Source organism: Saimiri boliviensis, chromosome 14 (assembly GCF_048565385.1).
Source record: "Saimiri boliviensis isolate mSaiBol1 chromosome 14, mSaiBol1.pri, whole genome shotgun sequence".
NCBI lineage: Eukaryota > Metazoa > Chordata > Mammalia > Primates > Cebidae > Saimiri > Saimiri boliviensis.
In genome coordinates this window covers 60399813-60426194 of record NC_133462.1, presented here as the reverse complement: position 1 = coordinate 60426194, position 26382 = coordinate 60399813, and the positions used below count along the sequence as shown (strand labels likewise).

Sequence of the window (26382 nt, the reverse complement as noted above, 5' to 3'; positions counted from 1 at the left end):
TTCACCCAGGACTGTCCCCAGCTGGTGCCTACTGAGGAGATCCTGATTCCAGTCGGGGAGGTAAAGCCGATTACCCTTAAGGCGAGAAACCTGCCCCAGCCACAGTCCGGCCAGCGAGGCTATGAGTGCGTTCTCAACATACAAGGGGCCATCCACCGGGTCCCTGCCCTGCGCTTCAACAGCTCCAGCGTTCAGTGCCAGAACAGCTCGGTAAGAGAACTCAGGCTGCCTGCAATCCCAGCACTTTGGGAGACCGAGGCAGGCGGATCACAAGGTCAGGAGATTGAGACCATCCTGGCCAACATGGTGAAACCCTGTCTCTACTGAAATACAAAATATTAGCTAGGCATGGTGGCGGGCACCTGTAGTCCCAGCTACTCTGGAGGCGGAGGCAGGGGAATCACTTGAACCCAGGAGGCAGGGGTTGCAGTGAGCCGAGATCATGCCAGTGCACTCCAGCCTGGTGACAGAGCAAGATTCCATCTCAGAAAAACAAGAGAGAACTCAGGCCAGGCCCTGCCTGGAGCAGCACTTCCTCTTACACTTGTGCTAGGGCCTCAGTGTGGCCAGCCCTGGTTTCCGGAGCCTTCCAGGTTCACAGGCTGAGCCCACATCCCCAGGGATGCAGGAGCCAGCCAGCACCCCAGCCGCTCAGCCAGAGCAGAGCAGGTGACTGGTGCCAGAAAAGACAGAGTTCCATAACGACCCTCATGGCTTACACTGAGATCTCTGTGCCCTTTCTGAAGTTGATTTTTTTTTTATTTTTTATTTTTTATTTTTGTGGATATGCAGTAGGTATATACATTTATGGGCTACATGAGATGTTTTGATACAGGCCTGCAATGTGAAATAATCACATCATGGACCTTTCTGAAGTTGAAAGACCACCCTTTGTCTTCAGTGAAACTTGAGCCAAAGGGAGTCAGCTCCACCCCACACCTTGTTCCCATCCTGGTCCCCCTTTCAGGGAGTGAATACCAGGAGGGTGCTCCGCAGGGGAAAACTGGAGAAGAGAGGAGCAGAAAGTGAGATGGGAGGAGGGGAGGCGGAAGGGGAGGGGAAGGAGGAAGCCGTGAATTTCAAGAGAAGCAAGGGTTAAACCAATCCTGAATGGCAGACAGAGAGCATGAGGTGTTTAATTATAATACTAACCCCAAGAAGATCTTTTTATCTGCCAGCTCCCTGTCTCCGACTGTGGGGGGTCAGCTGGAGATGCAGGAGGGGAGGAAGTGACAAAGGTGTTGAGGGAAGCTAATTCGCCTGGGAGAGATAAAGGGAATCTGGGCCTCTTATCAGGGAGCTGTCAGATTCCCAGGTCACAGGCGCTTGATAGAATTTGTAATCGGTGGAAGGCCGCCAAGCACAAGGGGAAGGCAGGATGAGAAAGAAACACAACACAACAAAGAGAGGCAGGGGCAGGGGTGGGTGGGGGCGAGAGGCTGACAGTGACATGCCCTCCGCAGCTGAAGAGTTGCGGGTGGGGGGGGTCAGGGAGATGCCCCAAGGTCTCCCTCACAGGGTGCCGGGGCTGGCCACCCAGGGGTGTTATTTCTGAAGTTTGTGAAGGGACTAAATGTCTTCTGTGGGATCAGCCCAAGAGAGAAAGTCGTAGACTCCTGGCCAGAGATGGAGGACTTTAATGGTAGGGCTGATGAGATCTGTGCCAGGAGAACTGTGGGCACTTCTCCCTAGTGGGCCGCTGGCTAAAGTAAGGCTCCTGTGGAAGTAGAGGGCCGCCGCAGGGCTTGGCCGGCTGACTGCTCCCTAAGGCTCTCAGCATTACAGAGCAGTAAGAGGGCGTTAGCTCTGCCTATGGAGACATACGGACTTTCTAGAGAAACACGTGAAAAGAAGCACAGCAGATTCCAGAAAGTGCTGGTGCAAGACAGAAACGGGCCACAACAGGGGATGGACAGTTTGGGGTAGGTCTGCAGGGTTGTGGGAGAGGACTCCCGGGGAAAGTTAACAGAGCTGGGCTAGAAGAACACGGGTGGGTTAAAAGGATGGAGGTTGTAGGGAGAGGGTTGCATTCCTAATAAGATAGGAACTCAACAAAGACAGAGAGGGGTTTAAGAAGATGTGTTTGGAGAAAGGTCGATTCAAAGCTTTCCACAGGAGAGCAGTGGAGGAGAAGGCCGGAGGAGTCAGCTTGCATCTGATTATGCAGGGCACTGAATGCCAAGCTAGGGGGCTTGGGTGGGAGTCTCTTGGCATTAGTAGCTGGTATTCAGGGAATGGGCGTCATAAGAATAATTTGAGCAGCACACAGGGTTTCCCTGCATCCCCGACCCCTGCAATGGAGAGCCCTGTGAGCCCCGTGCCTCTGCCTCTCCCTACAGTACCAGTATGATGGCATGGACATCAGCAACCTGGCCGTGGACTTCGCCGTGGTGTGGAATGGCAATTTCATCATTGACAACCCTCAGGACCTGAAAGGTAAGCGGCTACTTCCGGGTAGAAGTTTGATCTTTTCATGACCCCGGGAAAGACTGGGGCTGGAGGGATCAGAGCAGCCAGATGCTGTGCCATGAATAATACACTCCCTCTGTCAGCGGAACTCTTCAGAGGATCCTAAAGCAACATTTGGAGCCATCAAAGGAGTCCTGTTGGGAGCCCTGTTTTATTACAACCAGAGCATCCGCCGGGCAGCCGCCGGCCCATCCACGTTATTCTTTGGCTCTTGTAGGCTTTGAAGTGTCTGTGGAACCTGACCTAGGAGAACAGCAGGCAGGAACGTCCCACCAGTTTCCCTGGAAATGGAGATATTGTTTCCAGTCAGGCTTTTGTTCCCCTGTCCTTGGCCCTGGTCACGATCACTGCACAAAGATGGCTTTTAAGGCTGCTCTCCTGTTCCCGAGGTGGGCGGGAGAGAGCAGCATGCAGACTCCAGCTCACATCTGGAGCAATGAAGTTCAGGAAGGGGGACTGGCTGAAGCAGGAGAGATGCTCCGTGTTCTTATTCATCGTCCTATAAATCCATGTCAAAGAGCTCCTGCCATGTGCCAGGTAGGCCTGACCCTCAGTGCAGCAAATACCAAGATTCCACCCTGCTCTCAAGAATGATGAAAGTGATTCCAGTATGATGAGCACTCATGATGGGTAGGCACTCACTAAGTAATTTATTAGAGATTATTTTCCTTAAGCATCACAATAACTCTGAGAGGTATGTACTATTATTATTCTCATTTTCTAGATGAGGAAACTGAGACCCAACAAGATTAAGAAATGGGCCAAGAGTCAGATAGTAAGAGCTGGGTTTAGAACCAAGACAGTCTAATTTCAGAGTCTGTAGGCTGAGCCACATCATAATGAGGATCTGCTACTAGGGCCGGGATTTAAACTCCTTCCCCCTGGAATACATTCTTAACCCCTCCTCCCACCCTCAGCCACATGTCTCACCATATTTCAGGTAGCTAGGGTTGTCACAAGCCTCTGCTTCCACCTGAGGAGTCAGCCAATGGAAATGGGGTGGGGGTGAGGCCATAGCAGGGGCTGCAAATTTTTCAGCATCTTTAGGGCTGTAATTCCCTGTCTCAAATGCTGCCGTTAAAATCGAGGCTACTTAGACTGGGAGAAAGGAACTGAGCCAGGAGGATTATTTTTTTTTTCTATTTCTCCTTATATCCAAGCCAAACTTTCTCACTGCTAAGACATAGGAGACACTTTCCCTGCTGGGGATCTGGGCTTAGATCCCAGAGGTTGCCTTAGCACCTGGAGCTTAGAGAGCCACCACATCTGAGCTGTTGCATCAGAAACTCTGCTTGTGACTTTCACAATGTTGAAGAAGCTCTGAGATCACACAGACAGTGTTGTCTTCACATTCGTATCCCCTTCACCTGCTAGCATGAGTGTCACTGCAGGCTGCCCAATGGGCTGGGTAGAGGGGACTACACCATTTAAAGACTCAGGTTCTAGAATCCAGCAAAGCGGGATTCTCCTGCTGGCTTTTTCACTTACAGCTGTGTGAATGCAGGTGAATGACCGGTCCCCTTTACATCCAATGTCCTTATCTGTGAGGTGGAGGGAAGGATGCCCACTTCTCAGGGTCAGCGTGAGGAGCAAACGAGCTCAAGTATGGACCATGTGCTACATATTTATAGATGCTCAGTGTGTACTCATTCATTTTAAGATTCCAGTTTCCTGCCCTCTACCTTAATAAGCGGTAAGCATTAGGGTATTTAAATATAGGCCCTGCAGCTGGGGCTAAAGGATGCTGGACACAGCAGAGGAACAGCATGAGTACCTATGGGAAGAATTTTAACATTACCCTTTCCCTGGGGCACATGTCTCACTTCCAGCAGTGGCATACCACCTGGTCCTGAAAGCTTATATGTGCTTGACCAAAAGATGGAAAAATGACTTTTACGTGTTTTGCTTTTGAAGAATTCTGCTTGTAACTCAAAATCTCAGCAGGCAAGGAGCTAAGACCAGGTTCCTGAACCTGAAGCCCAGTTCCACTGACTTGCTGGTTATATTAGGACTTTTAAGTCAGCGGGAGACAAAAGCAAAGACAAAGAGTTGACACACTCCAAATGTTACCATTTGGGGAGCCAGTTTGTCCTTTCTGGGGACATATTCTCCATCCACAAGGTCTGTGAACAGGGCTGTGTCACCCTCTTTTTTTTTTTTTTTTTTTAAAATCAGCAGTTTCCCCTACTGCTAGCCACCTGGCCTTTCTTTTACCCCAAGCTGACTCCTCCCCCAAACCCATGCAATTTCCAGTTTCCCAGACAAGATTCCTCTGTTCTCAGGACCTCCCATTTAGCAGCACAGCAAGTTGGAGTTTGAAGATTCCAGTTTGGGTCACTGATCTTACTAAGCTCTCAGAATCATTATCTCTCTCTGAGCCACATTTTACCTGCAATGGAAGAAAGCAGCCCTTCCCTCCTGCACAAGGACCATATGTGAGAGTGTGAGAATAAGAGAGATGGCAGCATAGGAATATAGCACGACTTCAAAGAAAAGATCATAAACATGCATAGGGCATCAGCTACGTTACAGGCATTGTGCTAAGCACTTAATACACAGTATCTTATGCCAACCTCACCAAAAACAATGATTATCTTCATGTTAGAGATTAGAGAAGTGAGGTTCAGGGAGGTGAAGTCCTTTGTCACATTGCTAGGAAGTAGTGAAGCCACAGTTAAAGCCGTAATCTGATTCAATCTAGAGCCAGAATTCTTAAATCATATTATTTTTCCTAATGCCCTTAAATGACTGATAAGAGGCTCAATTTATTAATTCCCCATCAGACATTCTTGCAATGATAATGATGCTCAATGTGTTATCCATGCGGGGGAAGAGTTTCTATCACACCTGCAAGAGTGCATTGTGGGCAGCCCTTTCTGGTTTCATCGGTGACCGCCCGGTCTCTTTGCAGTCCATCTCTACAAGTGTGCAGCCCAGCGGGAGAGCTGCGGCCTCTGCCTCAAGGCCGACCGGAAGTTCGAGTGTGGCTGGTGCAGCGGCGAGCGCAGGTGCACCCTCCACCAGCACTGTACCAGCCCTTCCAGCCCCTGGCTCGACTGGTCCAGCCACAATGTCAAGTGCTCCAACCCTCAAATCACCGAGGTAAGTCATTCAAGTTCCCTCAGCAGGAAGGGGCGGCCAAGAGCTGACCCCAAGACAGTGGAAGAGGAGTGCAAATTGAGCCTTTGTAGACAAGTTCTTGGCATAGAGAGGAAATCTCTCGTTTGTATCTCGACGGCCCCCGTCTAGGTATACGAGGTAAGTGTATGGAAGCTCATCCTCATGCCTGTGCGTGAATGTACAAGCGCATTGGTGTGCACGTGCTCACGACAAGGGAGGCAGAGCCAGGCCAGTCTCCCTGCCAGGCTGGCTGAGCCAAGTGAGGAGGAGAAATTGGCTCCATGGTGGGTGAACGTTTCAGAAAACAGGTTTAGCTTTTCTCAGCAGAAATGTGATTTCAGGAGCCGCAATTAGCTCAGAGTTGCAAAGCTGAAAACGGAAGAAGAGAGTAAAGGCAGGCACTACATTAGCCACAGTGCCATTTCTCAGGATTTACTCCCTGTCCCAATTTTTTCATGCATTTTAATGGAAAGAAAAGGAAGTTAATTATCCTGGGGAAAAAAAATGATGTTTCCAAAATAGCAAATTTTGAAGGAAGATGAATAGACGATGTGGATGAAAATGCAATTGCTCACATTTTGAATGGCCGGGGAGAGGAGTCGCTGTAGTTAACTTTGGTTGTGTTCTGTGCTCCCCCTTCACTGCTCCCTGGTCTGTAACTGTCACTCATGCTTTGAAACTAACTGCACTTTCCTGATGGGGACTAGGAATAAAGGGCCAGGCAGGTACCCCGGTGGTCTGCATGTTTAGGAAAGGAGGAGGGGCTACTCCTTTTCTGCCTCCTCCCTGAGCTGCTGCACCATCCTTTTCCCTGCCAGCCAAGGAAAGCAACTCGGGTCCTCACCTATGTTACAGAATATTGGGAAACTTCTAGAACATGTCTATGATCATATCAAAACCCCAGATCAGTTTAGAAAAGAAACCCTCAAGATTGAATGGATGCTGCTGACCTACACATGGGTTACTTGAAGAGGTGACAAATATTTATTTAATGTGCATCAATTACATGTAATCCTCACGACAACCATGGGAAGTAAGTATTCTCTCCCTCACGGTAGAGTTGAGGAAAATGAGGCTCAGAGAAATTGTGTGACATGCCCCAGTACATACAGCCAGTATTTGATCTCATATTTAATTGTAAAGCCATGTTTAGATTCTTTACAGTATGCCCAAGTAACGTAAGACAGGAAGTGGTGCTTCCTCTTCCTTGATATCTTCCTTAAGGATCTTTCCTAGACCAGAGAGATGCAATCCATCCCCAAGGCCGCACATCCCAGGGAAGTGCAGGGCTGTCTGTGGGAGAGCCTGACTGCTTTCAGGCCCTCATTCATCCGCGTGGAGAGGAGTTAGGAGAGCGCAGACACTGCCTTTCAAAGACAGAGCTACTTCAATCCCCTTGTACTCTTGATTGTGACCAGGGATGGTGCCTCCTGACTCTCCTGTGTCTTTATGTCTCTGGAAGAGAATGTTTGCAGGGGCTGCTGGCGGTGCCCCAGCCTCTGCCCTCAGGCAGCTAGCTTCCTGAGCTGCTCAGGGCTCCGTGCCTTCCCCCTGATTCGAGTGATTTCCGGCCACTGCTGGCCTGAGAACTTGCACTGTTCTGTAATTCTTGCTGCTGCAGTTGCCAGTCTCTACATCTGTGAGCACCCGTGGCGTGGGGGAGCTTAAATTAGGCAGAGACTTGCTTCCATCAGCACCGCCCGCCCGCCTCTGCCAGCCCCAGCAGCTGCACCATCCACTCCCCGACTGGCTCGGGGCCCCTTTCCAGCCCCAAGGCAAGCTTCTCGCTGGGAAGCCTCTGCCTCGGCTGCCCTGCTCGCTGACCGGGGGCTGACGGGCTGCTCTGTTCACAGAGGACACCCAGGCTACACCAGGCTAATTAACCCCCTGAGGTAATTAGGCTGTAATTGATTTTTCCCAGTGAACATATCAGAAGGCATCGGAGGCCCCAATCTCCTGCTGGTGTTTTTCAAGTCGAAGCTGTTGAGAAATGAAGGAGCATCTTTGGAGAGAGACAAATCCATGTTGTGTCCCAAGCCAGTCGGGGGACATCGCTCTGAACAGGACATGAGGGAGGGAGTATGCAGGCCTGGAATGCAGTATTCATGATTATCTGGAGTATTTTCTTTCATTTCAATAATTTCTCTCTTTTCATTTTCTCCTACCCCCCACTCCTTCCTCCTTTCCCTGTAAAAGTCATTGTCTCTTTCTTTAACTTTTCATTCTTGAAACAATTTTAGACTTATAAAAAGGTATAAAAATAGTACAAAGAACTTTCATATACCCTTCACCCAGATTTCCAAAGTTAACATCTTACATAACCACAGTATAATTATCAAAATCAGGAAATTAGCATGGATATAATAATACCATCTAATATACATGCCTTATTAACATTCTGCCAATTGTCCCACTGATGTCCTTTTCTAGTCTAGGATCCAATCCAGGATCCCATGTGACATTCTATTGTCATGTCTCCTTAGTCCTTTAATCCTCAGTCTTTTTCTGCCTTTTATGACCTTGATACCGTTGAGAAGTACATGCTAGCTGTTTTGTAGAATATCCCTCAATTTGGATTTCTCTAACGCTTCCTCATGATTCAATTCAGGTTATATATTTCTTTGGCAAGAAGTACCAACAAAACCTGTATGATACATACCAAAAGGGCACTTGAGGCAACTTGAAGGGGATCTCAGAGGCCAAATCTGGGCAATTTGAGCAAGAACATAAAAAATGACAGCTGTGGATTTCACCAATAGAATAAAATAAGAATCCACTGGTTCCTCCTGATAAAAAGAAACGAACACGTAAATAAATAATGGGGCGGAGGGGACAGGCACGGTAGCTTATGCTTGTAATTCTCGTTCTCTGGGAGGCAGAAGCTGAGAGGATTGCTTGAAGCCAGGAGTTCAAGATTAGCCTGGGCAACATAGCAGGACCCTGATCTTTAAAAAATAACAATAATAATTTTAAATTTCACTGGATGTGGTGATGCATTCTGGTAGTGCTAGCAACTTGGGAGACTGGGGTGGGAGGACCGCTTGAGTCCAGAAGCCTGAGGCTACAGTGAACTATGATCATGCCATTGCACTCCTGGGTGACAGAGTGAGACCCTGTCACTTTTTTAACTTTTTTTTTTTTTGAGACAAGTTCTCTCTCTGTCACCCAGGCTGGGGTGCAGTGGTGTGATCTTGGCTCACTGCAACCTCTGCCTCCTGGGCTCAAACAATTCTCATGTCTCAGCCTCCTGAGTATCTGGGACAAGAGGCATGCACCACCATGTTTGGCTAATTTTTGTATTTTTAGTAGAGACAGGGTTTGCCATGTTTGGCCAGGCTGGTCTCAAACTCCTGTCCTCAAGTGATCCACCCACCTCGGCCTCCCAAAGTGCTGGCATTACAGGTGTGAGCCACCATACCTGGCCAAGACCCTGTCTCTAAATAAATAAATGGGGAGGAAAGAAGCTCTTCTTTACACTAGAATTCCAACTCAAAAATGTAGAAGGAATTATGGAAATAGAAATCACCATTTGACAAAGTACACAGTAATAATTGTCTCAGGCAAAGAATGGTCAATGAACACTAAAATTAGTAGATGAAAGTATGATGAGAAATAGGCTATTTACATAACCTTAAGCCACTTTCCCATAAGATACTTATTAATTATAACAAGAACAGTAGTAGCTGGGCAGTGAAGAAACATAGCAGACCTCACCCAAACCAATTGACGAAAGTAAATAAAACCAGTAATGGGAAAAATCATCCTCATGTACCTTTCAACAGAATGCCCTGAGAAGGACACAACTTCATCTGTATGATGTTTTTGGCAAGAATGCGTTATTTGCTAAAAGTAACCTTTAAGAAGAATCAACTCTTTTTCTTTCTTTCTTTTTTCTTTTTTTTGAGACAGTCTTACTCTGTCGCCCAGGCTGGAGTGCAGTGGTGTGATCTCGGCTCACTGCAACCTCCACCTGCTGGGTTCAAGTGATTCTCCTGCCTCAGCCTCCCGAGTAGCTGTGACTACAGGCACATGCCACCACACCCAGCTAATTTTTGTATTTTTAGTAGAGATGGGGTTACACTATGTTGACCAGGGTGGTCTCGAACTCCCAACCTCAGGTGATCTGCCTGCCTCGGCCTCCCAAAGTGCTAGGTTTACAGGCGTGAACCACTGTGCCCGGTCAACTCATTTTCTTTCCATCAGCTTTCTTGGCTAATCCCTTCACACTGGTATCGATGTTTTCCCCAAACCTCTGAATCATTGGATTTCTATGAGGCCTGTACCCTTTGATGCAGACCTCCTTGTTCCCAGCCTTCATCTTCAGAACGGGTGCCCTCCTTAGTGCAGTCGCTCTGTGCAGTAAACAGAAGCCACTTACTACAAAGATCCTTCTTGAAGGATGAAAAGAGAAGGATTCTAGGATGGCCTATTATGGCAGAATTTCCAGTCCTGGAAATGAGTGGAAGCTGGAATGGATGCTGTGCTGCCTGGGATGGCAGAGAAATAAATGAGATGACCTCAGAGGAGTTCTACTTTAGAAAAATAAGTGGGCTCACACATAGTTAGATAAACAGCTGTGTTCCTCCTTAACCCCTGCTTACCCCATCTTCTCCATGGCAACCAGGCCCATCCCGGGGGATCCATCTTTTATGGCAGCTTCATGTAGAACAAGTTGCACAGGCTATTGAATTTCACAGTTTACATAAACTTCAGGTTAGGACCCCCTCAGGACTCACCGTCTGCTCCTTCTCAGCCAGCTCGTGGTGTGATAATGATGTTGTCCCCCCCTGGGGAGGCCTCGTGAGCTGCTCCCATTTCCAGCTGTCATCCTGGGTGTCTGTGCATGTGTCACCTGCTCGACCCCAGGCACAGGAGACGTGCAGAGGATTAGAATGCCCATGAGATGTCTGACCCACCACATTTCTGTTCCCCCAGCCTGTGCTTCAGGACCTGCTGGGACCTCAAAGAGGAGGGTATTAGGAGCCACCCACTGGAAAAGAAGGCCCAGAGAAAACATTTCTTAAGGAGCCATGAGTAGGCGGGATCCAGCAGAAAAGGAAAGGAAACTGATTATTTTCTCAGGAAGATAAACTCAGAGAGGGTAAAGGGATTTTGGAGCTAACATAACAGAGGTCTTCTTCACTGCAAGCCAATGTATCAGTTTCCTAGGGTGGCCCTAGCAAAGAACCACAAGCAGGTGGCTTAAGCAACCTGAAGGTATTTGGAGGCCTGAACTCCAAGATCAAGGTGTCAGCAGCCTGTGTTCTTCGGAGCACTGTGAGGGGGGACTCCAGGTCTCCTTCCTGGCTTCTGGTGGTTGCTGGGAATCGTTGGCAATCCTTGACTTGTAGAAGCCTCAGCCTGACCTCTGTCTTCATGTTCACATGGCATGCTATCTGTCTGCTTGTGTGTCTGTCTCCCTAGTTTTTTAAAAAAATAAAGAACCAGTCATATTGGATTAGTGCTCACCCTAATTATATCATTTTAATATGATTACCTCTCTAAAGACCGTATGTCCAAAGAAGGTCCCATTCTAAGGTACTTAATTAGGTCTTTACCATATGAATTTTGAGGAGACAAGAGTCAAACCATAAAAGTGAGCATTCTGATCATAGGAAGGAGATGCCACCATTCCAAATACATTAATTCTCTCATTAAATGAATATTTAATTAATGACTACTGTATGCCATGAACCGTGCTGGGCTTGGAAGCTGTCACATGTATACGTGAGTCCTGGGTAGCAAGGCTAGGTTATGCGGCCTCTCTCAGAATAGCCCCAGCCTATCCTTGAACATTGGCCACCTGGAAGAGGCTGGAAACTGACCGCTCTGCAGGCCACTGTGCTTCCTCCAAAAGGCCTAGGGCAGACTTCTAATCTCCACCCTCTGAAGCTGTGTCCGTGCAGAAGGAGGACTGAAGTAGGGATACAGGTTTCCTGCTAACGAGGACACTAACCTCAGGCAAGGAACCTGAGCAGACTAGCCAACATTTGAATTCTGGGAGTCCTCATGGCAATTGCTTCTCTTTAACAAGACTCTCCCATGTGCCAGGATCTGAGCACTTTGCATTCCTACTCCTCCAAACAAGCCTGCTAGATGGCCATTATCATCTTCACTTAACAGTTGGGGAAACAGTCCTTAGAGAAGTAAAGAATTGGCCCAGTGGCACACACACACCTGGTTAGTGGCAGAGCAGAAGGCAGACTTCCTCCACCACACCATGCTTTCTCTCTTGATCATGGGGTTGGGGGGGGCACTATTCCTTGGCTATACATTTCCCCACCTCATCCCACCACAAGCATACCCAAAATGTCTGTGGCCAGGATCAGAATCCTCTTGGAAGTATCAAGAGATGCCAGACAAAATGTCAACATTGGCTACCCTTTGTGCTGAGTCTAAAGTAACTTTCACCTAGCTGTCTTTCTAAACATAATGAGGTCCACACTTACTCCTGTGAGTGGGAGGAAAAACAACAAGAAGAGGATATTGGGGTGCACGTGAGCTTGGGGCAGTCACTTCTTGCCTTTCAGGGAGAAGCATCATTCTAACTCCTACCCCAGTTATTTCTTGAAGCTATTAGATTCAATTGGGTTGTTTTTTTGGCTATATCCACCAGTGAGATGGCCATTAAGCTAAAGTGAAAGCTGGATTCCCTGGCCTGGCAGCTCTGACCTCTCAAGCATCTCAGCCTGATGGGAGAAGCCAGACAATCAGACCCAGGTTGCTTCACACTTGCAGGCAAGAACAGAGATCAAGGTGAAGCCAAGGCAAAGCAGGCTTAAGATGCAGGGGATGAAAACCAGAGTTGGTGTGACCAGAAACCCACCCTTAAGATGTGAAAGGACATTCCTGTGTGTTCCTGAAGTCACCTGGCACATTGCACCATAAGGCCACACTGATGCCAGGCAGTGGAGGGGTTAGGTTTACAGCTGTCTCTCTATTGATCACCATGTAGCTTTTGCTTTATGAATTTTTCAGCCTCAGTAACTTCTCCACCACCTCCCTAGTCCATGCTTAGGGAATACAAATTTTCTTTAACATTATCTTACGTATCTTAGGTACATGTAACTGGAGAGAGAAAATCAATTATAGAAAACCATGTACACTGCGCTCCAAAACCAAGCTGAAATAATTTCTGATACCTTAATAGTTTGAGATGATCCATCACTCCTGCTGGCTCCTGTTCTTCACTTGCATAAATAATTTAAAGTAGATTTGTTTTGCCTGGATTCTCTCAGATGCAAATACATTTGTGAAACTGTTTGGGAAACTGGGACATTTACAAGTATTTATCTGCGAGGCTGCACCAAATCTCTGCAGGAAAGGCCAAAAGCCACCTGCCCAGGGCCAGAGTGACTCACTGCAAAGTTCCCCACAAATAAATAAATAAGTCAGCCAGCTTTCCCAAGAAACAAGCCGGCACTCTGATCTTCCGTTCATTTATTTGCAGGCCTCATTAATATAACATCACTGCAACAAACAGCTAACGGGGGATGGTGTCAGGATGAATAATGGAGTTACTCTGCTGAGATAACAATTAGGTTTTGAATGTACTATCAGCTAAGACAGAGCCAGCAAGGATTCACGCCGGGCAGGAGAGCTGGCACCACCAATGCCGTAGATTCCTACAGAGCTCGTCAGCCGGGCTCTAGCCTACCGTGAGTGCACACACAGGCACACACACAGACACACACACATATGCTCCGAGATGAAAAAAATGCCACAATTTGCTTTCTTGGACCCAGCATCCAGGTGTCTTTAGGAGCCAGAAGGGAATGGAAATGTGCAGCCACAAAGTTGGCATCACTGCCCTCTAAAGCCAAAGGAGAGAGAGAATTAGGAAGGAGAGGAGATGACGTGTCCTCACTGGTTGGTCCTGATTAGAAGGCTTCTCAGGGCAAGTCCCTCCTGAAATCCCAATTTCAGACGCAAAATCTTTGAATACAGAATTTGAATATCCATTGGGGATGCTGATCGGGCTGAGGCCATTCTGGAGTGGCTTCTCCAGGACCTCTTCTTCTGGGAGCCTCTGACATTAATCTCTCTGGTCTCCTTTTACAAATCCAAGGGTGGGGACAGACCACCTGTTGGAAACCATGGTGAGAGCTGCACAGGCTCGTCCAAGGGGCAGCCAATGACACGCTGAGCTGAGCAATGTTCACACCAATCACCTTCCCTTCTCAAGTCAGCCTGTCTGCCCCTCCCCTGAATCCCCACCAAGAATAGTACCCAGAGGCTCCATCTGCATCAGACGCTTCTGAAAACAAAGCTACGTTTCCTTTGGACCTTGGCTAACCCACCTTCCACCTGGATTTCTCCATCATAAAATAGTCATGAGAAAAATCATAGCTAACACTCACTGAATGCTTACCTTGCACTTAGCAGTGCATTCAGCACCTCGAATGTCATCTCATTTCAACCCCCAAACTGTCATTAAATAGAAGTTAGTATTGTCATGAGACCCATTTTACAGATGAGGACACTAAATGGCTATGAGGTTTGATAACTTTCTGGAAGTGACATTGAGAACAAGTTTTACAATTGGAATTTGACCCACAGCTACTTTATTCAAGAGCCCCTGTGTTTGACCAGTGTACCATTCTTCACCTCTTTCCTGAGCTTACTTGGACAAATAGAACTGTCAATCTGCAAAGCCAGAGGAGAGAAAGGAGCTGGCACCAAGCTCTTCCTCAAGCCTGCTGCAGAGATGGGAAGAAAGCCAGTAGTCCCCAATCCTGGCATTGTCTGGGGAGACTGGACATGCACAGAGAGAGAAAAAGGGGTCAGGTCAAGAGGGGAGTATGGCTATTTTGCCTGGGGTGAGGTCAGAGAGGAGGCAGGATGGATGCTGAGAAGTTCAGGACGCCAGAGAGAGCAGGAGTAAAGGGAGTGACCAGCAAAGCCAACCCCAGAGCTCCTTAGAAAGCAGCCTTCGCCATGTCTGATGTCCTGGCCATGCACTTCTTAATCTGTACGTCTGAAGCCTGCTGCAGAGATGGGAAGAAAGGGAAAGGGGCTGGAGTGCCTAAGCACACAGAAGCGAAGAGGAGGCGTGCGTGCTCATGGTGGCTGACCAAGGCTAGGGGTCTTCCCAGCGGCAGTGCTATGTGAAGGCAGAAAACAGCAGTTAGATACACCTGGCTGAGCTCTGCCACTCACTGTGGAACCTTGAACAAGTTAACCTCTCTGGGACACTATTTCTCATCTGAAAAATGGGAATGATAATAATATCTTATACCTTGTTTTGAGCCCCTAGTGGCATACAGTATGCAAAGCTCCTGACACAATTCCTTACTCATAAGCACTTAACAGATGTAAAAGCAGCAGCCATCATTCTCAGAATATCTTCGATACCCTGGAGCCAAAGCCTTGCTTCTGTCTTCTTTCCTGCCATCTCTATCAGCCTGGGAGATACAACCAGAGGAAGATAGGGTCTCTGGAGTGGGAGCTGGGCTTTGTGGAGCTGCCACCATGCTCCTCTGCCCTGACAAGCCCCTACTCTGAAGTTGGTCCCAACCCTGCCCCCACAAGGCTCTGCCTGAGGCAGAGCTTGGGAACAGCCCACCTGAGCACTCGCTTCCCAGGCTTCCAAGCCCCTGGGCCTTCCAGCGCCTCCTGCCCAGCTCCCCGTGCAGCCCTTCGCATCTCCCCAGCTGTAATTAATCGGCTGCATCTGCTCTCGCCCTTGGGCGGCTTTGTGGCACAGTTCCCTCCAAAGGGTTCAATTAGTGGCTGCAAGATCGAGATCGGGGGCAGCATCGCATCGCGGCGGCTGCTTTCCAGGTCATGGCACTCACGGAGGGAAACAAACAAGACAGGGTTTGGCAGGAACGCAGATTTAGCTGGGGTGCCCCAGCACTCTCCAGGGCTCAGTTGTGCTGTGCTGCTGTCAGGGTGGGGTCTGAGCAGGTGGAGAAGTGACTCCCTAAACCAGAGGTTCCTGGAAGCTTTGAAAGGGCCTCAGCAGAAGATAGGAATCTCCTACTTGGTCCCCTGCCGTGGCCGTATGTGCTATGACCTAGGCATGCCCGCCTCATCCCACATCCTGCTGGCCTGATCTTCCTGGCTTATGATGTACAGATCAAGAAGTGCATGGCCAGGACTTAAGCTAGCCACCTTTTTGCATGGGCGGTGTTACTGGCTGCTCTTGGGGCAGAGTTTAGGTTTGCCAACCTGAGCTCTCTATCCTAAAGTGTTTCCCTTATTTTCCTACTGAATCCTCCAAACAAGACACACGTTTTTCATTCTACAACCAGTCAGTAGAGATCAGTGCTCTTAAGGCCAGTAATAACACAACTTAAAGTCCCATTAAGATGCAAATACAGCTTTCGGTACTTGCTATACACAAACAGAGAAAGGGAGGAGGGAACAGCAGCGGGAAAGGTACCTAAAATGGGGAAGGAACTCCTGGGAGGAAAACACGAAAGAACACAGGAAAGATACCAAATGTTTATCCTCCACTGGGTTTTGCCCAGGGCCAGCCTGCTTAATGGCGTGTGTGACAAGCAAAGGAAATCATCTTTGCAGACCCTCTTTACTGCACATCCATCAATCAGGCCTTTGCTGAAGCCACAACCCGAGTTTGGGTCACCACACTCTCAGAAGATGCAAAGAAATCCGAGGGTCCAGAGAAAATCATCCAAAATGATCAAAGCGTTTAGAAACCAAGATCTTTGGAGAGAAGGCTGGAAGAATTGTAGAAGCAAAGGCCAGGGGTGACTTAATTGCTGTCTTCGGTAGCTAAAAGATGTTTGATGAGGAGGCAGCTGTTCAGTCCTCCATTCGATGAGGAATCAAACCAGAAATTGGCTTAGATTAAGGCAAGGGAGATTGCAGGAAGAACTGTTTAATGATCCTGATGTTAAAATACTGCATCACTCTCAGGCAACAGTTAGGTACTTCTGCTCCTCTAGTCATCATTAAAGAAGGATGTAGGATCCTTCTTTAACCATGGGGATATATTCTGAGAAATGTGTCATTAGACAATTTCATCCTTGTGTGAACACCAGATACTAGAACACAGTCTGTTCTAGTATGTGGTTGAGACCAGCATTTCCTTTCAACAGAGAACTGGGGATATTTATTGACAGTTCCTCTGTTCCAGGAAGCATGCTAAGGATTTGCTTGCTAAGAAAAGCTAGATAGTCCCTTGTCTCAAGATAGTTATTGTCTTATTGAGGGAATGAGCAGTTACAGTGCAGTGTGGCAATTGTGGTCCTGGAGGTGTTCATAGAGGGAAGTGGGAGGGTAGGAGAAGGGGCTACTAAATCTGCTGAAGGAGTCAGGGAAGGAGGAGGTATCTGTTGAGCAGAGACTTGAGGATGGGTAGGCATTTGTCAGGGGACATGCTTGACCAGCACAGGGAACAGCATGACAAACGCATAGAGGCTTTATTCCTTGTACTTGTGGACACCCTTGAACTCTCCCAGCGAGCACACGTACAGTCATGCATCGCTTAACCGTGGGGATACATTCTGAGAAATGTGTCATTAGACGATTTCATCCTTGTGTGAACATCATGGTGTGTACTTACACAAACCTAGATGGTGTAGCCCACTACACACCTAGACAGGAAATCTGTACTGTATGTCACTAGTCCTGAATACTATAGGCGATTGTAACACCATGGTAAGTACTTGTGTATCTAAACATAAAAATGGGATGATAAAAATGTGTTATAAAAGATTTAAAACGGTACACCACATAGGGCATTTACCGTGAATGGAGCTTGCAGGACTGGAAGTTGCTCTGGGTGCCAGTGGTGAGTGAATGCGAAGGCCTAGGGCATTACTATACACGACCATAGACCATAAACACAGTATGCCCGCAGGCTACATGAAATTAACGCATTGTTTTCTTCTTTAGTTATAAATTAACTTTAGTTACTCTAACTTTTTACTTTATAGACTTAATTTTAACCTTTCGACTCTTTTGTAATAACTCTTAAAATACACACTTTGTAGAGCTGTACAAAAATATTGTCTCTATATCCTTGTTCTATAAGCTTTTTTCTACCTGTGAAATTTACTTTTTTACTTTTTAAACTTATTTTGTTAAAGGCTAAGACACAAAGACACACATCAGTCTAGGCCTACCCGGGGTCAGATCTTCCACCTCCTCCTCTTATCCGGCTGGGAGGTCTTCAGGGCAACAGCACACACGGAGTATGATGGCAGCTCCTTCTTCTGGAATCCCTCCTGAAGGACGTCCCTGAGGCTGTTTAACAGTTAGCTTTTTTTTAATAAGTAGGAGGAATGCACTCTAAAATAACATTTAAAAATATAGTAAGTGCATAAACTGATAACCTAGTCATGCAGCATCATTTTCAAGTATTATGTGCTGTACATGATTGTATGTGCGAGGCTTCCATATCACTTATGGCCACTACAGTGCCGCTAGGTGGTAGGAATTTTTCAACTCTGTTATAATCTTATAAGACCACCATCATATATGTGGTCCATCATTGACTAAAACATCAATATGCAGCATAAGACCATAATCCATAAGAGGATAGGGCCAGGACTCTGGGCCTGGAGGATAGGGAGGATAGGGAGGTCCCAAGTGTGAGGGGTGGGCAGGGGAGGGGCACATAGGTAGTGTCAGCAGAGCACAGAGGGAAGAGCCTCAGTGACCCCCTTTACCCCAACCCAACAGCAGCAGGCTGCTTCTAGGATCTTCTTTCTCCAGTCGCTTCCTTCTAGTTCTCACTTCTGAGGTCCACATGGGGAGCATTCAGATAGACTTCTAGTCCACAGTATAAAATGGGGTGAAAAGCATGGGGCTGAAATGAGTCAATATCCAAAGACCTTCCCTGCTGATTTAACAGGTTTCACTTCCCTTCCCCCTCTCTCCACATCCCACCACACACACTCACACACATTCACACACACACACAAACATATACACACACACACCCCAAACTGTCATTTATTTGTGTGGGTGTCTCATTCGGAAGTACTTCCCTGAAAGAATTAACTGAGTTCATTAGGGAATGCTGCACCTACCCCAGAATGGCTGATAGCCAGGGAAAGAAGAAATGGCCAGAAGGGAGGGAGGAAAGAATACAGAACGTCTTGTACAGGGCCAGTGTTCTTCCAAACTTAGTTTGGGTGAAAGGATGTCTGGCTCTGAATCTGCTTGTGTGCAGGGCCCAGAACTCGCCAAAGCCAGGACCCTGCCCTGGAGGCATCACCATTCCCTGCCCACACTCAGCTTCGGGCATTCTCCGGTCAGCCCATGAGCAGCTCTTTGTACCACGGGTCACCCCAGCTTCTGTGATGAACTCCCTGATCCGTGTGTTGTCGTTGCAGATCAATAGGAGGACTTCCATCATCCCTAACCCTGCCCGCTCTAACATCCCACGTTGCAGTCGTCTAGGAAGACAGAGGTGTAGGGAAGCACAGGGGAGGAGAATACCAGTTATCAAGACCTGCTCTCTAAACCAGTATGCTAAGGACTCTCCAAATGTTATGCCACATCATCTTCACATCATCCCTGTGAGGCAAGCATGATTATCAGTTTTTGAATGAGGATATTGAGATTCAACGTCACATAACCTGTAAGCGTTAGAGCTAGTATTTAAATTCAGGTCTGTCTGACTCCAGAGATTAACCTCTTCCTTCTGCAGACACAGCCCCAGCATCAGATGGTCTTTCTTCCCTACCTTAGTGTAGCCAGCAGCATGGAGTTATCTGAAACTGACAAAGACATGTGGATCTGCCTCACATGCTAGCCATAATTTGGTTTCCCTTCTTTCATTGGGGCACTTCATGTGACTCCACCGCAGCCTCTCACCCTCACCTCTGTGGGAGACTAGCTTTCCCCTCCCCGGCAGCCTCTCAGCTCCATCCAGATCTGGAAGGACTTCCCTACAATCCTGCAAGCAGTAGCTGGGGATTCAGCCAAATTGCCCCTTTATAGGTCCATGTAGAAAGGCCAGACTTGGCTTCCAGGAGAGCCAAATTTGTGGGACGCAGCCCCAGGTGCCCAGCAGTTGAAAGCTGATTTTAAGAGAGAGCCCTGGGGACATGGTCTCTGTGTGTGTTGGGTCAGGCAGTTGGAGGTAGGGGCTAGGGACCCTGTGGCTTCCTGGTCTGAGGTGGTGCCCTGCAGGATCCTGCTCACTCCCTCTCTGAAGGAGAAATCCTTTGTCACCAAGCCTCCCCTCCCTGGCCGTCTTCAAATACTTGATCCTAAGAAGAAACACAGAAGGCAGGGTAGAGGGTCCTTGCTTCCTGGGCCCACCACAGACAGGGCATGGCCCTTAGACTCATTCTCAGCTGCCTAGATGGCTTCAGACAACTGAAGCTGCCTTCTACAGGGTCTTTCTCTGTGTTTTTGTACTCTGCACACAGACCTTCCCCTTGAGCCACTCTGATTTTTAAGCGGGAGGTGAATGAGCAACATGTCCAAAGGCTCAGGGATTTTTAAAGGGCATGATGTAGAAAGGAACCCCCGATAGGGCAGGACACGAAGGATATGCTATTAAATGGAAAGTGTGGCTGAAGGGGTAAAAGGGATCAGAACCAGAAAGTCCACACCTGCCAGGCCAGCCTTAGGAATTAAGGACTTTGCCTTGGCAATGGTCAGAGCCATGGAAGGTTTTTAGAGCAAGTGACTTGTAACCTGGTCAAGTAGTGGAGTGTGTGTTCGTGAAGGTCACCCTGGCAGCTAACTGGAAAGTAGATTTACGTGCAGATCCTTGGGGTTAGTATGGGTGGGAGATGACAGAGTCCTGCTGAACACCTACTCTGGAACACGTGGACTCAAAAGACACCTGGGAGTGAGAACCGATTGGGCCTGGCGACTCTCTTTATTATTCCTGGTAGATGAGGGAAAGAAGCAGTCGAAGGTGCTTGCAGAATTCCTGGCTTGGTGCATGGTGAGTCCATTAACCTTGAAAGAGGATCTGGGAGGGTAATTGGCTTGGGGTTGGGAGGAGGAAAAATTGAGAGTTCATTTTTAGACATGGTGAAATTTGAGGTGCCTGAGGGACATATATGGGGAGTGGAGATGGCCAGTAGCAATTGGATATATGGCTATGGAGCTCAGGAGAGGGACCCGCGCCAACCGTATAGATTTGGAAGTCATCAGTAATGGAGGCCTTGGGAATGCACTTGCAAATCAAATAATCACCACTTCATCTGTGTTTTGGAAATTCAGACTTTTACAGGTCAGTGTTGCTTTCAGCAAGAAAGCTATAAGCCGTGTCCCTTGTAAGCCCCAGAGCTTGACACTTGCTTAGTTGTCCCCTGGACTCCCTTGCCACCTACTTGGGTGCTGGCAGCTTAGTACACAGCATTGAAAGAAGACCCCCATGAAGACCTCACACTCCCCAGGCACTTTCCAAGCCCTATGGACCTGGTTTAGTGACCCACGAGGACGTTGATTCTCCCGGCTTGGATTCCCCCAGCTGCTAGCTGCATCTACCCATCTCACTTGTCTCTTCATGCCAAGATTACAATACTTGATAATAATTTACCCAAAAAAAAAAATCTTCTTCTCTAAACAATATACACTGAATTATGCTTCTGAGCAGCTCTGTGCTAACAAATAGACCCTACAGCACCCCAATGCCTATGACCATGTGTCTGCCACTGATCCTTGAATATTGGAAGGGAAACACTGCAGTGATTTGCCAGCAGGAGGAAGCTACCCCGTGGAACCTGCCAATGCCACTGAGGATCCACAATGCAGTCCCCACAGGCTACCTGCAAGACAGAAATATTTTTAGGCTTTCCAGAAAGATTTTATTTCACAGTTTTTCAGAAAGGTTGTAATTAACTGCAGTGAGCAAAAGAATGTTTTTTTAAGAAATAAACGTAGGAGAAGGAAAGAGAACCAATCACCACTGCTTTGTCAGTTCCTTTGGGTAGGTGGCTTCATGCCTTCCAGTTGGCTGGGGGAGGGGATGGAGGGGCTGGTGAAGCTCGTTCTAAGTGGCTCAAAAGAGAATCAGGAACTAAAAGCAAATTGCTACTTATGCTCTTCTGTAGCAGGTACGGAAGCAGCCCTTTCCATTTCTCATTAATAAGAGTCCATCTCCCAGAGCCCAGGAGTCCCAGGTCGCTGAAGAAACTGTGCCAGAGGAGACTGGGACAGCCAGGATGGATTATTGTTGGGTATTTTTAGAGTGCAGGGACAGAAGAGCGACAGGGGCTGTCAGTTCCTCACGCCAGCTCCTTCCTCTCCAAGTTGTCTTTCCTTCTCCCACCCTCACCCCCAGCATACAAGACACCTCTGAGCCCTGATTCATTTCATGCCTGTTGTTTATTTTTATTTATAAGGAAGATATTTTATTTTCAGACAAGGGAGTCAGAGCCATACTCAAGGGGACTTGGGTAAAATGAGTCTCCAGATAAGAGCGTTCAAGGCCTGGATGGCACAGAGGGAAGGAGGCAGCACTGTCTTTGGCCTACAGAGGACAGACAGGCAGGAGATCTGAGTTCAAGAGTCAGCTCTGCAGCCAGCTTACCAAAAGACCGGGAGTCTGAACAGCATATCAGCCAGCAGTGAGGGGAAGAAGCATCCTTTTTGTGCTCACTATCACTTGGCGCTTGGTGGCTGAATTGGCAGCATCATTTATGGTGCCCACATCACAGGGAGGGAGCAGTGCACTTGCCGAGAAGCCAGGAGGTAAGAAGGGTCTCCAGTGCTCTCTACAGCAAGCTCACCTGTACTCATCCATCATCTGCACCCCAGGACACACTGACCCTGCCACCCCCTCGGACACGCCACGAGCACATACAGGGTCAAGAGGGAGACTGTCCAGAGTGTCCAAAAACAGAGAGGCTGTGGCTCTGCCCAGGTATCGTCTTCTGGGAGATTCTAGAGGACCCTCGATCTTCATCAAGTCCCCCCACTTTTTTTTTTTGCTCCTTGCTTCTTCTGTCCTGCCCTTCCTATAGTGTAGTAGAAAGAACCCTGGGCCTTTTTACAACTATGTATACAAGTCGTTCAAAGCTTTGGACATACTTCTGACTTCTCTGGGTCTCATTCATCTTGCTGTAAAAATTAAGGATCTTAGAATAAGATACTCTGAGATCCCTTCCAGCTATGAAATTCTATGTTCCTTTGCTGTCTAGGATTGAGTTCACTTCTAATTATTTTTCCTGCTTCAGGTAACTACCGGCCACAAAGTGTAAACTTACTCACTGAGATCTGTTGGATCCCAAAGAGCTGCATTTTTCCAAGAGTCTGGGCTGTTCGCAGATAGAACTTTATTAAATCTTGGGAGCCCCTTATTCTGCTATTGCGTTTCCATCATTTGGGAGCTGAATTAGGGAATGAATAATTAGCAATCCTTGATAACAGGAAGCCAGGAAAGATCTGGAAAATCCTAAAGTTATTTCTTCTCAGTCCTAACGTGTGTCAGAGGATGTTTTTTGCAGAACAATGTCAAATGCACTTTCCATCTTTTATCATCCCCCCTGCAGGCAAACCCAGTCTCTACTCCCTGCGCTCCCACTGCTTTCTCTCTGTATCTGTCTTACCCCTGGACACCCTGAATCAGTGCTATTCATGCACCTCCTTTGTCTCAGCCCCCTTGATGCTAAGTTTCTTGAGGGCAAATTTTCTGTTGTATTCTTCATTGTACCCCTGACGGGCTCTAGCACAAAGCAGTGGCAATAATAACACTGTCACAATTACAAAGCCCTCTGGTTTCCAAAATCTTCCCAAGCACACCTTCTATTTGGTGCTTCTAAGCTCCCTTCAAGGTTGGTAGAAATGATTATACACCCTTCACAACTAAGAATACTGAAGTCTAGAGACATATGTGACTGACTGTAATCAGGCAACTAGTGAATCAGAGACATGTCTCAAACAATGGTTTTCTGCCTTGAGTCTAGTATTTTTTCTGATAATTTTTTAAATAAGTAGATGAATGAATGAATGAATGAATGATGTAAAGAACCGAAGAAGCAGTGTAAAACACAGCATGATGTCAAGATCCGAGATAAGCTAAAAAGTGGAGAAAACACACTTACCCGAATTCCTGGTGTCCATAGGTTCTGAAACCTCCCTGGGGGACGGGGAAGGGCACTGCTGTTTCTGTTCCTGTGACCAACTCAAATTGCTAATCCCATCTCCCTCCTGCAGATTTTGACGGTGTCCGGACCGCCAGAAGGAGGAACGCGAGTGACCATCCATGGCGTGAACCTGGGTCTGGACTTCTCCGAGATCGCCCACCATGTGCAGGTGGCTGGGGTGCCCTGCACGCCCCTCCCAGGGGAATACATCATCGCTGAGCAGTGAGTCCACCCTGGCTGCCCCTTTTCCCATGGGAGCTTCAGAGTGGAGACTGGAGACTCTCCCCTCTCACTTCTCTAGGCCTTTTCCATGATTTATCTCCCATTACCTTCTCCTCTCATGGACCTGCCCCAGAAGCCTTCCCAGGACCCCCTCCTCCGTCACCTCCACCCTCAGGGGATCTCATTCTGCTTGATTCCCAGTTCCCTGGCTCTTCTGGCATCAGGGCTCCAGCACCAACCGTTCTTCATTCTAGTCTTTGCCTGCCCACCAGCATGACTGAGCGTTTCCTCCTAGGTCTCCCCCAACCCTTCCCCTGCCAGCCCCCATTGGAATGCATCCCGCACGGTGGTCTGTGGGCAACAATTTGTTTGGTGCATGGGGCTCTGACAGCAGCTTAATCCGAGCAGGGCCTCCGCTGGAGCAAATTCATTTATTTCACTAAGGGAAGTGTCAGCTGGAAATTAGAAAATAGGCATGTAGTGGCGGACAGGCGAATGGGGCTCCAGGAGTGACATATGTTCCAATTTGGGGTGTTCATGTGGCAGTGGCGGTCACTGAGGAGTTGATGGGCATGAAGCTGGGGGTGGAAGGGTGGAAAAGGGATGCCACCCCTCTGAAGGAGAAAGCGAGGGAGCAGCCCAATCATTCTGCATGATTTATCAGGGAAGTTGGGTCAAGCCATTCTGATTCCACTGTGGACACAGCTCTGCAGGGGCTACTAGGAGCATGAGCAAGAGTATGACTTTGGGGCAGGGACTTCCTTCCCTTAGCCTCACCCCTCTGCCAGCTCACGTCTTTTCCTCTGATCGCTCCCGCCCCGAGGCAGCCTTTAGTGGCAACCATAAAAATGACATCGCTTTATCTTCCATCAGCACTTTGCAGTTAACAGAGCACTCTCTCATCCACTATCTCATTTTTAATTGGTAAGGACTCTGAGAGGTAAATATTGTTATCATCATTTTGCAAAGCAAGAGAGAGCAAAGGACTCAAGAGAAGTGAAATGACCTTCCCTGGTTCATTCAGGGCATAAGTGGCTGAGGTAGAATTACTCTGAGTCTCCTGACCCCTAATGCAAGGCAACTTCCCTTTCATGACAGGGGTGGGGCACGACTCCTTGACAAGAGCAGTCTGAAAATTCCATGACTCAGTGTGCAGTTTTGAGGCTTAGAGGCCATGACGCTCACAAGGCCCAGAGAAGGGTCAGAGTCGAAGGGGGTGAATTCCTGGACTCCAAGGGCTGTGTGATGCCCGCCAGCCACCATAGGGTAGAAGAAAGAGCTGGCCTGGTCTCTCAGATCCTTCAGGTTTGATCCTTCAATGACAACCTTATTCCTGCAAGAAATGAGTCTTGGAGGAACAGCTGCTTGGCCCTATAGGAAAGAGATGAGGAAGATGGAACAAGGGACAGGACACAAACAGTGCTTCTGAGCCAAAAAGAGGTAAAAGCTGCTGTAGCAGGAGCCAGGACACCTACAGAGGTCCTCCTGGCAGACACACCGTCTTTACAGAGCCCCGCATCCTGCCAGACTGGGCCAAGTGCTCAGTCACACAACCCCAAATCCACCTCGACCTCACAGACCTCCCTTGGGTCCCTAGACACAGGCCTGTATCCAAACTTGGTGAGATGCTACAGGAGTCCAAAGGAAAGGGCCAGGGTGTGGGGTGAGGGTGGGAGGTAAGGCTTTCAGCTGAGAAGTGCAAATTCCCGGGCAACTGGCCCGCAGATTCTCGCGAGGTTTTAGACCTGCCTCCTCTACTGACCAGCCCCAAGACCTTGGCAAGCTGTTCAGTCTCTGTGACCTTCATGAGCCTAACGTGCTGCCGAAATGTAAGGAATTTCAGTTCTGTTTATGCAATGAAATGTACTGCACTCACACTGTACCCAGGGCTGTGGGGAAGAAAGTGTCAAGACAAGCTGCAAGTGAGGCTGTGAAGGGAGCGTGGGGAGGGGAACGGTCCCCACGCATTCCCGCAGAAGCTGGTGGTCACCTAGAAAGCCACCACCTCAGGTATGGGCAGGCAGGAGGCAGAGAGCACACCCTACGCCTCGCTGGATGCAGCCCTGCTTTCCAGCCGTGCCAGGCTCATTACCACTCCTGAGGTTTCAGAGTTTGTTAACATAATTAAAGCCTCCATCCCGGGCAGTGAGCAGCAGGCACCATCATTACAGATGTCTGTGAGAGATGAATTTGGCTAACAGGGCCCGGTGCAGAGTCCCGGGCACGGGCAGGATTTGCCGGCACGGTAATGATTCACCATATGCTTGTGCCGTACCATCTATCACTCAGCAATTAGGTTAATGTTGGTTAAAGGGCCCCGCTTAGTCCTGCAATCAGCACCCCACAGGTCTGTGGAGGGCTGGATGACTCAGTCACAGGAAGTTTTTTGGACCATGGGATACAGGTTGAGGCTGCAGCTCCGCCCCTCCTGGGACAGGAGCTCCCCCTGGGGCAGATTCCCCGAAGATCCTCAGGCCGCTCCCTCTCATCTGCTGTACCTGTGAACTTAGACACTCCGGGATGGTTGTGGGATGTGTGTGTG

General features: G+C 48.3%; 1 protein-coding gene across 1 annotated transcript in view; it reads left to right on the top strand.

The window, feature by feature from the left end:
* PLXNA2 (plexin A2) overlaps positions 1–26382 on the top strand; it is a 219210-nt gene that overhangs the window by 159316 nt on the left and 33512 nt on the right. Inside the window, exons 10-13 of the mRNA XM_003930409.4 lie at positions 10–210; positions 2340–2436; positions 5381–5571; positions 23689–23840. Of these exons, the coding sequence (XP_003930458.3) occupies positions 10–210; positions 2340–2436; positions 5381–5571; positions 23689–23840 (641 nt within the window). The remainder of the gene's footprint in view (positions 1–9; positions 211–2339; positions 2437–5380; positions 5572–23688; positions 23841–26382) is intronic.